The sequence below is a fragment of the Diadema antillarum genome, unplaced genomic scaffold (genome assembly GCF_040938485.1).
Source record: "Diadema antillarum isolate AM-2024a unplaced genomic scaffold, OU_Dant_1.0 scf00000029, whole genome shotgun sequence".
Classification (NCBI taxonomy): Eukaryota; Metazoa; Echinodermata; class Echinoidea; order Diadematoida; family Diadematidae; genus Diadema; species Diadema antillarum.
Genome location: NW_027270918.1, coordinates 9299551 through 9317557, shown reverse-complemented (window position 1 = coordinate 9317557; position 18007 = coordinate 9299551). Strand labels below are relative to the sequence as shown.

The 18007-nt window shown below is 39.3% G+C and overlaps 1 protein-coding gene across 1 annotated transcript in view; it reads left to right on the top strand.

The window, feature by feature from the left end:
- The first annotated feature begins 744 nt into the window (after nt 1-744).
- LOC139738843 (amidase-like) overlaps nt 745-18007 on the top strand; it is a 58678-nt gene continuing 41415 nt past the window's right edge. Inside the window, exons 1-4 of the mRNA XM_071649481.1 lie at nt 745-810; nt 4674-4914; nt 5289-5461; nt 6110-6249. Of these exons, the coding sequence (XP_071505582.1) occupies nt 786-810; nt 4674-4914; nt 5289-5461; nt 6110-6249 (579 nt within the window). The 5' untranslated portion in view covers nt 745-785. The remainder of the gene's footprint in view (nt 811-4673; nt 4915-5288; nt 5462-6109; nt 6250-18007) is intronic.

Below are 18007 nucleotides of genomic sequence, written 5' to 3'. Positions count from 1 at the left end.
CTCGAAAAGTAAACACGATCTTGGATTTCTTTGACCCTCTGTGACTTCTTTGGGAACAGATGTGTGTGAATACATGATATTATCTAAAATGGGATTTCAAGTTTGAGACATTATAACTCCTGAACCAAATACAATACTGACATCTAATTTTCTCCAAATATTGATTATATTGGAAAGATGTTAATTTCTACATGGTTTTCATAAACACTTTTAAATTTGATTCTTTTTAAAAACTTTTTAGAGAAATATTCATGGTGCATTCTGAAAAATGTCTCCATAAAAACCTAAGATGGTCTGAAATAGCATTACAATGTTGAGAATACATAAAAACCATATAAATAGACAGCAAAACAGACAAAATTGTATCAAAATCGAAATAATACATTTACTATGGCGCAATACCTATCTCAGGATTAAAGTGAGAGTTGCAATTGAAGGCATATTCCCTTTTGTCTTTTAAAATAAGTAAAAAATAGTCACTTAAGTATGCACCAGGTGGCGCGCACCATTAAGAGCTAAAAATTGAAAAAGCTCCCTACCGTACTGTTGGAGGGCGGACACCCTCCCCTCGCTCAGTCGCTTCGCTTTCTTGCTTTCGCACATAAGCCTGCGCGCAGAGATGCCGAGTCATGAAAATCTCACTCATTCATTTTTGAACTTTGCATCTATGAACCCTGGACTGAACCCTCGCTTCCATGGTTCGCTGACTGCATTATCGTACAGCCGAAACCGTGTCTGTTTCACAAAGAAACTACTATACGCACATTCACATAGAACGGAGGACGATGGCGGAGCGGAGAGACGGCAAAGGTAAGTATTGGATTTAACCAAGGTTTTGAACTGGGTGAAACTTAATTTTAAAATGACCTGATATATATAGATACTAACAGTGCGCCGGAGAGAGTATACGAGTGTCTATAGGGCCCGGGTAAGACTGATCCTGTAATATAAACATATACAATCCTAACTACACGCAGCCGCTGTTGTGAAGCTTCGCACAGCGGTCTGGTCAGGCTAATACAATCCAAAAAGCGTACACGTGACTGGGCATGCATTCACTTTGACCGAAAGATCGGTCTGTATCTGTCCGTCGGGGAATGTTCCGCGGAGACTGCGTCTGGCTTCACGGATCCCCTCCGTATACAGACCGAAGTCAATGATTGCGGCTCCTGTGTGGAGCAGTCGCGCACAGATCAAACGTTACGATAAACCAAATTTCAGACAGCTTTTTTACATTCAAACAAGTATGACATGACATGACACATTATGCAGCAATATTTGGGATAAATTTCTCACATTGTGCAATCGAAATACTCACATAACCTCGGTTATAATGCAGAAATTTTATCGATATCGCAACATCGCCGTTCGCGAGCAGTAAGTCGCCATTTTGAATCTGTAACAATTGCTAAGCCAATCACATGCGAGGTACGTGTTTTAGTAAAACAAATACGTAGAAACTACCTCGCATGTGATTGGCTAATAGATTCATAGTGTATGTTTCTGCAGTTTGAATGTGACGACGCGACAGGCTGTGTTTTACGTTGAAAATTCTCCTAAAATGTTGGATTATTCATTAATCTGGTGAGTGTAACGTATTCTTAAAAAAATAATTTCACCATACAAGCTTAAATTTGCCGACCTAGGGCCGTGAATTAGACGCAATCGAGAAGGGTGAGGTACCTCACCCAATTTTCCATAGAGACAGTGGTTAAGAACATCCACACAGCAATGGGTACTGCAATCTTCCGTCTGTCTACGGAGGACAGCGTTAATGGCAAAATATAAAAGAGTCCTCCGGACAGACGGATCTTTCTGTCTAGCATTCACTCATATTTTACAAGGAGTGAAATAGGAATATTGATAACACTTATCATGAGAGGATAATACCCGCATTATAATTGATGTGCAGTATACTACAGAATACGTTTCACTTCCACATTTCTCCTGTTTTTTACCGTGCTTTTGGTGTGTCTCGTCTGTTGTCTTCGACAGAACTTGGGAGCTGTGCTCAGCCATTTTGAAGTCTGCATGAGAATGCTCAAAGTGCAAAGTTCATCATGTCTGCGCGCTATCCCAATGTGGAGACAAATCTATTGTTGAACATAATATATCCGACTTCGAAAGCAAACAACCCAAGTAACCCAAGTAATCTGTAGGAAAAAAAAAAGATAGAAGCAAACGTATTATATATTGTATGGCACGTATGATAGATTGGCCACATATTTTACGTGATGATCAGGGTATATTGTAAACTAATAGAGGTCAGCATGCGTTTGCATTGTGCGTATTGCACTTAAGTATCAAAGCGCAATGTTTATACACACATCAACATCCACTAAAAAGTGAGTACACTGTACGTTTTTAATTGGTCAAATCCTATTACTTTTGTTGCCATCAAATAGCGTAGATTATCATCAGTGTATGATCCTAATAAATGCAGCCTACTCGAAAAATGTAATCTGTATAGAGCTCTGCGTTAACAAGTAATGAAGTCTTCTTGTTGAGTTGAGTTGAGTTTATTTATTTTACCACGGTAAAAAGCTTGCTATAAGCTAAAAGCTGTTTTTCAGCAAGGCCGTGAAATGATAACAAAAACAGAAAAATCATACAATGAAGAGAAATACAAAAAAAAAAACATATTACATACGAACGCAAAAAAAAAAAGAAAAGTGAAAAAAGTCACAAAGTATGCAAAGTGTAACATAAAAATTATATACAATAAACACAAGAAATCAAAATGAGAATTGAGGAAAAGAATTATACAGAAATACACAAAGGATTGAAGAAAATTGACAATCATAATATCACATTGCAAACAGATTTAAACGTTTGAAAATAACAGACGAGCTTCAAACGAAAGGGGGGGCAAATGAATTGACACACCTGTTCTGTGAGCAAATATTTGATTATACAAAATTAACACTTGGATATAAGTTGAATATAAATTGTTTCAATCATACAAATCTTTTCTTTATTTCTGTTATAAATAATTTTATGTCATTAATTGTCCTGAGACTCAAAGGGAGATCGTTAAAGAGCTTAGAAGCTGAATATAGTGCGCTTTTTCTTAAAAAATTGGTTCGTGGTTTTGGGAGAACAACAGTGGTGTTATCGTTTCGGAGATTGTAATAAGACTGAGATCTAAACTGAATCTTGGAAGACAGTGAATCAGGGGCGAGGTTATGGAGCAATTTAAAGATGATTGTCGATTTTTCAATGGTTTAACATCGGTGGTACTATACAGAGCTTCTCTATTGAAGCGACCATCAACTCCCAGGATTAAGCGGAGACACCTGTTTTGTAAAGTTTGAAGCTTTGCAAGTTGGGAAGCATGACCATTCATCCAAACCAAACTACAATAGTCCAGCTGTGGCTGAATCAATGTTTGGTAAAGTATTAATGAGGTTCTCTGGTCGAGGTATTGACGGACACGTTTTACCGCGTGAAACGTTTTCAAAGTCTTTTTCTTCACTTCTTCTATTTGGGGTGTCCATGCACGTTAAACTGCTGTCAAGGATAACGCCAAGATATTTGCACTTGGAAACTCTTTGCAATTTACTGTTTTAAATGGAAAGATGCAAATTTTCAAACTTGCGTAACAATCCCTTTGAACCGACCAACATAAAATGACATTTTTCTATATTAAGGAGGAAATGATTATCTAAGAACCATTTTGACATCGACTTTAAATCATCATTCATAACCTTTTCTAATACTCTTGGGTCTTTCGCGGCAAAATATAAACAAGTGTCGTCCGCGTAGAGTGAAAGGGAACAATTCTTAACAGATTTATATATGTCATTTAGCGTAAGGATAAACAACAACGGCCCGAGAATGCTGCCCTGGGGCACTCCACTGAGAACTGCTTGGCTGGTAGAGCTATTGCCATTTAGCACAGTCAGTTGCTCTCTTTTATAGAAATAATTTTCGAACCAATTCACAACAGTGGAGTCAAATCCAAAGAAAGTCAACTTTTCTAAGAGTATGTCAAAGGATATCAGGTCAAACGCCTTTTGTAAATCGAGTGTGACAATCGCTACGACATAACCTTTATCCACATATTTCGAAATGTCATCGGTCAATGAAAGAAGTGCAGTTTGAGTGGAATGGCCTGGACGAAATCCGTGCTGATGTTTATTTAGGAGGTTATTCTCAGAGAGATAAGCATATACTTGATTGAAAACAACTTTCTCCATAACTTTAGAGAGAACAGGTAGAACGGAGATCGGTCTGTAATTAGATGGGTTTGAGGTATCTCCACCTTTATGTAATGGGGTGACACGAGCTCGTTTCCAAATATTTGGGATTTTGCCTGCTTTCAGCGACAGGTTGATGATACGGGTGATAGGTTCGACAATGTACTCTATTGAATCTTTCAAAATACCAGTTGGGATCTCGTCCAGACCAGTCGCTTTGTTTCTAGGAATACCGTTAACACACTTGTAAACATCGTCTTGTGATATTTCCTTCCACAATTCATTTGCTCTTTGTCAATCGCCATGAAGGATTTAACGCAATTGTCAAGGTCACGGAGAAAGCGTTTTCTATTATACAATCTAAAAGAACTGAGACGTTCGTTCATTCCTCAATGATTGTGACGTCATAAATTCATATCGAGAGTAGTCAACCTGGAAGCAGACAAAGTTTCCTATACAACTTATCACCAAAAGGTTGTCTATACCGGACACCGATGGTGGTTGGACCCACACTTGAGGAGATCGAAGAACTCTCTGTCGAGCTCGATCTCGGACTAAAAGGTAGCCCTGAGCTCCGGGACTACCAGTCCGCCATCGATGACATCGTGAGGGGGATCAACGAACTCGACGAGCTGGTAGAACCCACTCCACTGGTCAAATACCCACGGACTCCTGGTCGACGACCAAGTAAAGCCGATAATCCACACAATGCTTGGTTAGCAACAAACTTTCTGTCTCTATCTAGTTCTCAATAAAAAGTAAAAAACAGTCAGAAATTATACTCTTGTAACTGTAAATTGGTAATAAACACGAAGAAACAATAGTTAGTGGCAGCTATGTAAATTTTTTACACTCAGGTGCTATAAGTAGCGGACTAATCTATGCACAATATGTGCGCATGATGGTTAAATTTTAACTTTGTATAGCATATTTCCTGTTTATCATTTAGTCCTTGGGCATTAATAACAGGGAAATTCGAAAAAAAACCCTGAAGGATTTGTTACGTCAGCCGACGGAACTCGTACCCATCATGACTATTGTGTCTAGTCTATTATCAATCGTTACTCGATGCTCGTTACTACTGTATAGGTATTATAAATCCACGATAACCGGGGCATCTAACGGGAAACTGTCGGGAAAGCGCGTCGCAATCAAGGACTCCATTGCGATAGCGGGAATCCCTATGATGATGGGCTGCCACGCCCTCGAGGGCTACGTTCCAGACTTCGATGCTACGGTTGTGACTCGAGTGTTGGACGCAGGTTTGTGTGACTTCGTTATAGAAATCAGAGAGCAAACTTTTGTTATGATCTTGTCTTCCAGGGTCGGGGTTTAGTTTCACGCGATGTTAATGGGACTGATGGATTTGATGCAATATCAAACTTAATTCCTGGATTGCAATGAAATAACGAAAAATTACAACTAGTCGGACAATGGCCGTTGGTTGTTAAACTCCGTAATCAAGTCAATACCCGTAGGCGCACTCCATGCTTTACATAAATGGACAAAGATTTTTGAAAGCTGTCTGAAGTATGTAAGATTCATAAGTGGCTATTTGCAAAAGTTTTTGTACTTTTCTTTCTCTTCCGCTATTTATGTATTCCAAACTTTGCCATACATCATTTAGAACCGCCGGCATAAAGATGAATAGACACGTGATCGAGATAAGAATAGATAGGCCCCATCATTTGCACTTCTTACTCAACGGACAAAGGGGAATGTACGGATAATGTCTTAGTAAGAGCTGGGTATGGTAAAAAATTGGAAAATAAATATGCAACAAATAGATATGCAATACCTATCTTTCCTTCTCAACCACATGCTCTTGCATACTCATTGCTCACAATGTTTTTCACTGCATGTGGAAATGCTCTCACATACTCAAATGCACACAATGTTTTTCAATGAAGGTGGCGTCATTCTGGGTAAGGCTACAAGCGAAGACAATTGTGGTTCTGGGAGCAGCTTCACCAGTGCCTTCGGGCCCGTGACAAACCCATACGATGATACGCACGTCGCAGGTGGATCGAGCTCGGGTAGCGCGGTATTGGTGAGTATGATACGAATGGAGAAAAATAGCCAGAAAACTCCATGTCGCTGTCTATAATGGTCTGTCTGAAAGAGACAAAGAACTTTGACTTTCGCGTCCTTCGCAAATGGGATGGTGTCACCCTGTCCAGAAATTGGCACAAGATGGCTACACGAATATATATATGTATATATATATATATATATATATATATATATATATTTGTATACATATATATACCTTTTTTGTGCGAGGTTAGCTCCGAATAAGCCAGTTCGTAATTAGGTAATGTACGCATTAGACGTTTTCACATCAGCCCTATGTTTCCAAATAGCGCGCTATTTTCTGACATGGGAAATTAACCCGAACACGAAGTAGCGCGCTATTTGATAAGCTGTGTTTATCAACTTTCCCCAGTTTAAACGACTTTCGAAAGCCCTTTCCATAGCCCTTTCCATAGCCCTTTCCATAGCCCTTTCGAAAGCCCTGTCTACTCCCTGTACTATTAATGTGCCGCTTGTTTTCGTCGGCTGCGTTTATCAACTTTCGATAGCCCTTTCGATAGCCCTTTCCATAGCCCTTTCGAGAGCCCTTTCCAAAGCCCTGACTGCCTATACTATTAATGTGCCGCTTGTTTTCTCAGACGGGACGGCGAAAAGCAATTACCATCATATATCTTCCTTTGAGAGTGACGAGTCATGATACAATGCCACATGAATCAATTGTCTTCCTATCTGTGAGGCAGCTCCAGTTTAGCACATACTTCAAATATTTCTGAGTGGCGGCATGAGACATGGGATCAAAGGGAATGAGACTGTTGTTACTCTATTTCTCAAACCTTGTTGGTGAGAGAAACACCTCCTTGTTCCAAGCATATGCGTGCATTACACGCAGCTGTATGTATACACCTGTGTACACGTACTCGTGTGCACTTTACGTGGCGCGCGTCTTTTCAGAAACTGGAACGCATGGCTGCGTAACCGCAGTAGGGCGACCTTAGGCTGCGTTCACATAGAAGTATTCGGTATTCGGTATTCGCTATTCGCTATTCGCTATTCGGGCACCGAGTACACCATCACCCGCACCGTCAACTCACCATCCCATGCAGTGAGGATTTCTTCCTCCTACATCCCAGCAAATCTTATTAACAATTTCTAAACTGCATCAGAATGTCAGTCTACATGCTTATTTCGTAGGTGTTTTCACGAACCGACGCTATTTCGATTTTGGTCAAAATTTTCAAAATCGAGATATTGGTACCAAATGGAAGTGCTTTCAAAACTCTACCAAATCCCCAAATTTTAGATCACAAAATTAATTATTCTTAATTTTATCAAAGAAGGAAAAAAACGACCGTACCCGAAATATCAAGAAATTGAGAAAAAGGGGTTTCACGAACCGACGCAGTAAAGATACGCCGGTTCGTGAAACCCGAATTGCTAGGGTGAAGAGCAATGCGGGTTTTACGAACCGTCGCGGTTGCATTATTTTGAGCTTTGTTCAACTTACTGGCCTAGAATGAGGTTTTGGCCCTAATCCAGATCTCAGAGTGAGGCCCAAACCTTCTGAAAGATGAATGACGGCCTAAGCCAGCCCACTGTCCACGATTGAAGTGAATGATAAGCTATAATCCTATTAAAATCATGCTCAAAATAACAGTTGTAGTTGGACTACCATAACCATTAATTGCGGTAGAGCGTAGTCCCATGTATTCAATCGCATGATGCTTATGAAGCCTAGTCTGTAAACGCCATCCAATTTCAAATTAGGTCCCAAATCATATTATTTATAGTTTCTTTTCAACTTATGTCGTTACTTCTGAGACTACTGAGTACTGTAGTCGTAACGTCTGTGTGCAAGACATGCAAGATGTCAAAGTCTCGAAGACACTCATGGCTAAGCCTTGACTTGAGTTGAAAATGAAATCATGAGATTGACAAAGTAGGCCTACTAAACAAAAAAAAAAGTAAAAAGTCTTAAAGGGACACAGTCCTCACGAAATTTAAAAAAATATGTTGTTGTTGGTACCTCCAATGAACTACTTTCACCAAAAACAAACTTTAAAATCACCAAATAAGCTCGTACATTTTGGTTGAAAAAGTGTGACTCTGCATGGTGAATATGCTAATGAGCAAGTCTTGGCGGAGAGTCATACGTCGTCGATGCACAACTCTTCCCAGCCGTGTTCTGCTCGTTATCCGTACGCTCCCTAGTTTACCCGGATGCATGAAGACGTCGGTGGCTACTCCGACCACAGAACTCTTACACATAGAAGAATCACTCGCCACCCGTTTTGTCGCCGTCGCTCGACTCATTGTCACGTGACGTCCGCCATTTTGCTTAGCGGAACTTTTTTGCGTGCAAATCCCAGCAGACGCTATCCACATACAGTGACTGCATGTTGTACCGTGTTTTTCTGACGTTCCGGGACCCTGAGCGAGGCATTAAAATGCCATATTGTGCGGCTGTAAACTGCACAAATCACTTGACAAAAGGATTTGGAAACAGGTAAGTTTGACACCAAGCCATGATGAGAATAAGAAGTAAATTAATTCCCAAAAAACGTTACAATTAGGCGGATCGGTCGTATGTTGGCTTTCTTGTGAGCGCAGTAGCAAAGGTAGTCCCAGACACTGGATTTTGTGTTTGCCGTCGACATATCTGTTTACCACAAACTACTATGCGAAATAAAAAAGATCAAGTAGGCCTAATTTAGGCCCTGGGGCTATATTACACTCTGTACGTTGTGTGTTGGGGCAAACAGCTTTGTACATGAAAAAAGTGTAAATTTATGTAAATTTGAGCTTAGGTGTAAACTTTACACGTAGATTTATTCTTAAAATTGTCTAGCTAGTTAGAGTCACAGTACCAGTGGTGGGCCAGTGTCAGTGTCAGTGACAACACTACAGTCGTTTAGATACTAGATTGTCTAGACTGACTGTGTACTCTAGTATTAAAGTAACCCCGGGACATTGCTTTCACAATATGCAATATTTGTCATACATGTATTTGCGAGACTTGTCTTGCCTACATATTGTTGCCACGTTAACATTTCGTACTATACCATATAGTATGTTTTCACACTCAAAAGGATTTCATTTTGAATTGTGCTTGAAGCGAACAAGTGCAAGTGAAATCTTGGATAATACATTATTGCCTTTGATATTTTTTTTTTATATTCTTGCCAGTGTCCATTATTCATGGTTTTCTTTTGCTGCCATATTGTATGCTAAGTGATTGTACATGCATTTGCTTTCATGATATACAATACATGTAGTTGTCTTATTTGTGACACTTGTTTTGCCTACATGTACATACTTTGAGATACAGTGTAGTATGTTTTCACACTCTTTAGATTTCACTTTGAATTTCGTTTGAAGCAAACGGGTGCGTGTGAAATCTTGCATTATACAGATGTTCATGTATTGCCTTTAGTTGATATTGTTATGCCAAGAATGCATTTGATATTCTTGCCCGACAGTGTTTATGTTGTTGCTATATTGCATGATAGTTGATTATACAGGCATTTGCTTTCGTGATATACAACATTTGTTGTATATCTGTGATACTTGTTTTGCTTACATGTTGTTACCAAATTATGTTTTCATACTACACAGTGTATGGGATAGTGTTTGTTAAACTCATTACTAAGGATTTAATTTTGAATCATGCTGAGCTAAGTACAAGTGAAATCTTACATTTACCAATGTATTACCTTTAATACTGTTGCCAGGAATGCCTTTGGTGTTCTTTTCAGTGTTCATAATTCGTAGATTTATATTGCCATAGTGCATGCGGATCAACACAATATGTTGTCATACTATACCATAGTGCGTTTTTACACTCATTAGGATTTTCTTTTTGAATCACGCTTGAAGCTATCAAGGGCAAGTGAAATTGTGCACTATATTGATGTATTGCCTTAGATAATCTTGCCAGACAGTGTTCATTATTCATGAATTTTATGTTGTTGCCCTATTGCATGTCCATTATAGATGTATATGCATTTGATTTTGTGATTACAATAGTTGTCACAAATTTGCGACACTGGTGGTCTTGCCTATCATTTGCATAATATGTTCCTGACGCATGTACTGCCTGTGATTATAGCCGCCGTATTAGGTATGATAATGGTACATGCACTTCAAGCAAATGGTATATCACTGTACTGTGGTTGATTCTCAGCAATCAACTTTGACCTTGATAAATGTCAAATAAATTGTAAAAAATCAGGAAAATTAACTCTGTCCAACTTAACTTTCTGTTTTTGTGGGAAGACAATCTTGACAGGAGTTCATGCTTGTAATGTGTGTGTGTGTGGGTGTGTGAATACATATATATATATATATATATTATATATATATGTATATATATATATATATATATTATATATATATATATATAGATAATTATTTATATATATATATATACATATATATATATATATAATGTGAGAAATAGTTCCCTGGGTCCCGAACGTACGCGGTGCCGCATTGTTGGATGCATATAGTTGAAAGAAATTGGACTGAGGCGGGACGTTGCTCTCGATCTTAGTCTCCCTTTTATTTGTCAAGCTTTCGGCCCGTCATTGGGCCTTCGTCAGGACCTGCGTGGGACTCGTGTGGTTATCGTGCATCCCAGCACCGTGTGCTCATATTCTGTATGTTGGGCTGTATTTTGTCCTGTCTGGTCATGGCCAAGTTTTCTGCTACGGGTGTCTTACTGTCTTACTCTAACTTCAGACTCACAGTAAGACACCCGTAGCAGAAAACTTGGCCATGACCAGACAGGACAAAATACAGCCCAACATACAGAATATGAGCACACGGTGCTGGGATGCACGATAACCACACGAGTCCCACGCAGGTCCTGACGAAGGCCCAATGACGGGCCGAAAGCTTGACAAATAAAAGGGAGACTAAGATCGAGAGCAACGTCCCGCCTCAGTCCAATTTCTTTCAACTACATATATATATATATATATATATATGTATATATATATATATATATATATATAATATTGATTGAGTACCAGGTAGTCTACATGTTGGTGCAGCAATATCATGATATCGAAAGTAAAACAGAAACCAATTTCATGTTGATCACCAACAATTTATTTACAGCACACAAATATTTGAGCGATTCGCTCTTTCTCAAGTGTTGTTGCAAATCGCTCAAAAATTGGTGTGGTGAAATAAATTGTCGGTGATTAGCATGAACTCGATTTCTGTTTTATTTTTTATCATGTATACAGATATACAGTGTATACATGCCTATAGGCATATTGCTTCCTATACCAATATGTGCAATAGTGGTAACTACATTGTACTACACACTACTAATGATAATGATAACAGCAGGAATATAGATAATTAAGGTGATGTTGTCTTCCAAATTTCTAATATGTTGAACGAGTGTCAGATGGGTAAGATGTATTACATGATCATATCCACAAATCATTGGTTTTTACAACTGGACTAACTGGAAATTTAATTTGACCTGTTTAATGGGAGAAAAATCAAAAGCACGAACACACATCTTCTTACAATATCATTGGAGGGGGAAAAATGCAAGACATAGGGTTGAGAGGGGTATCAGAAAAATGGCAGGACACAGACATGGACAGGCGCGCGTCTTAGATTATTTTATACCAAAGCAGATCACGTCTCCGAAGTTAAATAGATCTATCCGAAAGGGGAAAAAAACACCTGTTTCAATACAGACAACTTTCAGGGAAGAGTGTGAAATAAATAACATAAATGAGTACATGAATCTGTGGTCAACGCTGGATTGAGAAGTACCAGTTTGCAGTTTGACAGTTTACAAGTTCAAGTAAATATCAAGGGCTATTAATAGCGGCTGTCATACTGTCCGATCAGTGAGTTGACCGTAGTGTAGCGTACTCGCGAGGAGCTGCGGAGGTACCGCTAAGCAACATGGCGGCGTGTGCACTGAGGCGTCACATCCGCGGTGCGCGGTGGCGACACCGAGCTCAGCGGGTTGTGAATTGGTGTGATTCTTCTATGTGTAAGAGTTCTGTGACTCCGACTCGTATTTGACATTGTTTCTACGTTGTGTGTGTGTGTGTGTGTGTGTGTGTGTGTGTATGTATTGTGTATTATATTCGCACACTGTGTGGACGGTACAACTAGATGATAGATCTACGGTAGATACGCGTACGCACCCAATGTCACGTTTATTTTAGTAGGCTGATAATAGTCCGGGAGCCAGCGGGGGTCAGCCTAGCTGAAAAGGTTACCAATTTTTATGTGTATAGCAATTTAGTACATATGCCCCTGAGTATGGAAATGCACGTCTGGCTGGTCATCGGTGGTGGGTGTGGCCAGGAGAGCCACAAAAAGGACCCCCCAAAATTAGGCTAGCCTAGCTGGAAAAGTAACCCCATAAAAACAACTGGAACTTGTTCGTTACACTTACAGGATAAATGAATGACCATTGCCAGACGTTTTAAGTGGTGGGGGGTAGCCGCCAGACGCTCTTAAAGGCCCAACTCCAGCTAGGCTAGCCTAGCTGAAAAAGTAACCTCATGAAAACCACTGGAACTTGTTCGTTACACTTACAGGATAAATGAATGACCATTGCCAGACGTTTTAAGTGGTGGGGGGTAGCCGCCAGACGCCCTTAAAGACCCAAATTTTTCCAGCTAGGCTAGCCTAGCTGAAAAAGTAACCTCATGAAACCCACTGGAACTTGTTCGTTACACTTACAGGATAAATGAATGACCATTGCCAGACGTTTTAAGTGGTGGGGGGTAGCCGCCAGACGCCCTTAAAGACCCAAATTTTTCCAGCTAGGCTAGCCTAGCTGAAAAAGTAACCTAATGAAACCCACTGGAACTTGTTCGTTACACTGACAGGATAAATGAATGACCATTGCCAGACGTTTTAAGTGGTGGGGGGTAGCCGCCAGACGCCCTTAAAGACCCAAATTTTTCCAGCTAGGCTAGCCTAGCTGAAAAAGTAACCTAATGTAACCCACTGGAACTTGTTCATTACACTTATAGGATAAATGAATGACCATTGCCAGACGTTTTAAGTGGTGGGGGGTAGCCGCCAGACGCCCTTAAAGACCAAACTTTTTCCAGCTAGGCTTGCCTAGCTGAACAAGCAACCTAATGAAACCCACTGGAACTTGTTCTTTACACTTACAGGATATATGCATGACCGTTGCCAGACGTTTTAAATGGTGGTGGTGGGGGGGGGGGGGTAGCCGCCAGGCGCCCTCAAAGACCCAATTTTACCAGCTAGACTAGCCTATATATAGCTGGAAAAATAACCTCCTGAAACCCACTGGAACTTGTTCTTGTGATACACTCAAAGGATAATTGAATGATTGTTGCCAGACAATAGCCGCCAGAGGCCCCAAAGACCAAACTCTTACCAGCTAGGCTAGCCTAGCTGAAAATTAGGAAAGTAACCCCATGAAACCCACTGGAACTTGTTCTTACACTTACAGAATAAATGCATGACCGTTGCCAGACGCTTTAAGTGGTGGGGCGTAGCCCCCAGACGCTCTCAAAGACCCAATTTTACCAGCTATAAGCTTCACATATTTCAGAAATGATAGCAGTGTAATTCCATAACAATACCGCTTGCTTGCGAGTTCACCTGTCTATAATCTATGCATGCCTTATTCTTTTGTTCTGCTTCCTTGAGCCCCAACTCATGCATTGTTATGGTGACTAGCTCTCCCATGTCATCATCCTTGTTCATTGCAATTTGTTCTATTTTTTGAAAATATTCTTATTCTTCATCCCAATTATCACAAATTCTGAAACTCTGTCCTCAGTATAACTAATTCATAGTTGTACAAATGTAAAAATCTGAGAATCACCCGGAGGTCTCCTTTAATGAGGGAGTTTCTTTAGCGCACAGGGAAACATGATTTGAAATATCAATAGGGCAAGTGTTGAGACGAAATACTGTAGAAATATGAGAATATACAGTGCTGTGGTTTTGGTAGAAGAAATAGGGTATCTGTATTTGTCCTCAGTGATAACCAAAAAACTTATTTGGGAAGAATAATAGACATCAAAAAAGAATTGCCCAATCAAACATGTCAGGATTTTTCTCAAACATCAGTGTTCTCATTTTCTTTGCAGTGTAAAACAAAAATAAAAAACAAAATAAAAAAAAACAGGGCCGGGTACAGTATCCTGATGGAAATTGGTGGGATGGGCGTAAACCCGCGGGTATTATAACATACTGACGTGAAAAAAAAAAAACAAGACCAAAAACTACTTTCTTTCTGTGCCCTGGGGAGAAATATTCATCAATTGCATTTTGCAAATGTTGAAAATCACAACTTTTGATAAAATTGTGTCCTACAGTATCTCTTCTTATATGAAGGCTTTTTTTATAATTAAGTTTCTTTCCTCTATGACCATGATAAAACAAACCCCTGATGATTAAAACAAAAGACAATCAAAACTTGGCAAATGAACTCTTTGGACATTAGCAAAAGGGAATACATTAACAGTTTTTGCAAACACTTTATACAATTGTCTAATACTCCATCAAGCTCATAAAAAATACTGCAACAAGAAATCCATTCAGTAAGACTCGTCCTCGGTGTACAAAGCTTAAAATGCCAACTTTTTAAAAATAATGCCCCAGCTCTTAAATTTACTTTAAAAAGGGGAAGTAAAGCTCAACACCTTTGGCCTATGACTTTTTAGGTACCGTATCACCTTACGGTTGAGGAGATGGGTAAAGAAAAAGTATTAACGAAATAAAACTTATAGGAACATGCTTCACATGACCTCACCGTTTTCTTCTCTTAAGAAAGAAACGAAATCTGAAAATTGTTCAAGAGTGTTTTTGAACATAGTACATTGCAAAAGCAGAAAAAATCAGTGTTTTTAAGAAACATAACACACAACAACAAGGAATTCCTGTCGTGTCTAGTATTGCACGTTTTTGGTTTGGAGGGTTTTGGATGCTAATATTTCAAGACAAGTTTATGCTCCGGCACTTCAATGAACTTAAATGTAAAGTAATGATCAACCTCTCTTGCCAATAAACTCAACATTTGCTGTTCTTCGGTAAAGCATACGACAGACACATATGAGAAACATGTCTACAATTCATATGAATAAGCTCACAGCAACAACAAAAATATTATGTTATCTATAAACTAATACTGCATGTACTTAGTTTCGAGGGATTAAGATGCAAAATGTTTAAGCCCCTACGTGGCTACCAGCAATTAAACATCCTTCAAATTCTTTAGCAAATGAGCTCATGTGTATCATCTTCTTGTTGAGAAGACGAAGATGAGTAATGATAAAATAACCAAACTATCAACTTTCCTTAACATGTTTTACATGAAATCATTATTGCCTTCTCGTAACGAAATTGAAAAAACCAGAACATCTGAAATTGTTCAAAATCGCTTCTTGACAACGATGAAAGCAAAGGAAACTTAGTGTTTGTAACCACTATGACACGTGTCTACAGATCTGTCATGCTCATAAGAAACGTAACTCACAGGAATATAATTTTATACAGTGATAAGAACTTGGTTTGGAGGACATTTAGATGCCAACTTTTCAAGAATAATACACCAGCACTGACACTAACTGATGAAAAAAAAGGAATGCTCAGCTTCTTTATCCAATTAGCTCATAGGTAAATCCTTGTAGTTGAAAAAAAAAACCGAGTACACATAAAAATATAGACTTCCCGTAACATGTATCACAGGTCATGATCTCCACATTTGCTCCTCTTAACTTAAAAGAAATAAATATATATCTAAATTTGTTTTAAATGACCTTTAAACAATATGAAGAAAAAATTCTGTGTCTGCAAAGGCTTGACACGTGTCTAATACTGGGTCACGCTCATATTAAACGTAGCTCACAGGAACAAGGAATTCACGTGTGTATAAAATAATACTGCAGAGAGGGTGCAAAGTTGAACCCTTTATTGAGGGTGCGAAAATGTTCCCTTGGGTACATCTTTCCACCCACACTAAGTTGTGCTAGATTGCACCTCTTCTTGAGGGTGCATCTTTCCACCCACACTAAGTGGTGCTAAGTTGCACCTTTCTTGAGGGTGCGATCTTGCACCCTTTACCTTTCGGCGCACCTTTGCACCCCGTGTAGCCTTTACATCTTGGTGCAACTTTACATCCTTTCGTGAGGGTGCAAAGAAACACCCAAAGTTCCAAGATTGTGCCTTGTTTTGAGGGTGCAATCTTGGAACTTTGGGTGCTACTTTGTGCCCGCAAAAAAGGGTGAAAGTTACACCCTCGGGAGCAACTTTGCCCCCTTGAAAGAGGCGCAACCTCGTACCTTTAGGTGCAACTTTATGCCCGAAGGATGCAAGAATGTACCCTCTCTTGAGGGTGCAATCTTGTGCCTTATTGGTATGACTATGATGTTGCACCTATGTGGTGCTTATTTGCTCCATGACTGCTGCAAAATTGCTCCTTTAAAGGAGCAAGTCAGTGTCACTGCCCGCTCCTTTATAAGGGCAATATTGCCCATCATCTCAAGGTGCAACTTAGCATCACATAATCGGGTACGATTTAGTTCCTTAAAGGACAAGTTCACCTTTGTAAACATAAGGATGGAGAGAATGTAGCAATATTAGTAGAACACATCATTGAAAGTTTGAGGAAAATCAGACAATTCGTTCAAAAGTTATGAATTTTTAAAATTTTTGTGCAGCAACCGCTGGATGAGAAGACTACTGCAGTGTATGAATAACTTGCGTACAACAATATAAGGAAAATATAAAGAGAATTTCACAAAATTCCATCTTTTGAAAAAAGTACACATTCCCCTGACTCGTTACCGACAAATGTTATGGGCAATATTATTCCCCCTGCCTTTAGAAAGAGGCAAGTCAAGAGCTCTTTTATTATGCGAAAAAAGTGAAAATATGTTGAATTTTCTTTTACATTTTCTTTATACTGTTGTACGCATATGACTCACAAGCTGTAGTAGTCTCCTCATCCAGCGGTTTCAACACAAAAATTTTACAAATTCATAACTTTTGCATCGATTGTCCAATTTTCCTCAAACTTTCACTGATGTGTTCTACTAATATTGTTGCATTCTCTCAATCCTTATGTTCATGAAGGTGAACTTGTCCTTTAACTACTCTAAACCTTGAATAGTGCGAACTGATGTAAGCCTATTTGCTCAGTATATAACTTATGTTGTTGTTGCACTCTGCAAAGTAAATAGGATTAGTGTAACTTGGATCTTGTGAATCATGAAATGTGTGTGCGTGTGGAATTTGTGAGTTGTGAAAATGTTAATGTAAAAGTTAACTTAGTTGTGTTTGAATAATATACTGAAACCAAAAATTTACCCAATTACCTTTTCAATAAGGTGAGCACTATATCTATCAAACAGTTAACCTTCTCGGCAAGAGTATACATCTGCATGAAGGAAGAGGTGAAAATATGATACAGTCAACCTCGCTTAAGTCGACATCGCATAAGTCGACAACTCGCTTAAGTCGACACGATAAAAAAGTCCCGATTTTTGCCTTTGTTATTCCTTGAAAATTTCTTCGTCTTAGTCGACATTTATAAGTCGACAACTCGCGTAAGTCGACCTGATTTTTGAGTGCCAACTGAGCTGAAATGCGTGTTAATTCCCTCGTCTAAGTCGACACAATTTTTTCGCTCAAAATCTTATCGCCATTCTCTGAAAAAGAATTGTTTTCCCGCTCCGATTCGCAGCATTTCTACTCGGTAATTCGCTAGTGTACGGCGCGGTAGCGTTCGCGCCATGCGTCCATTG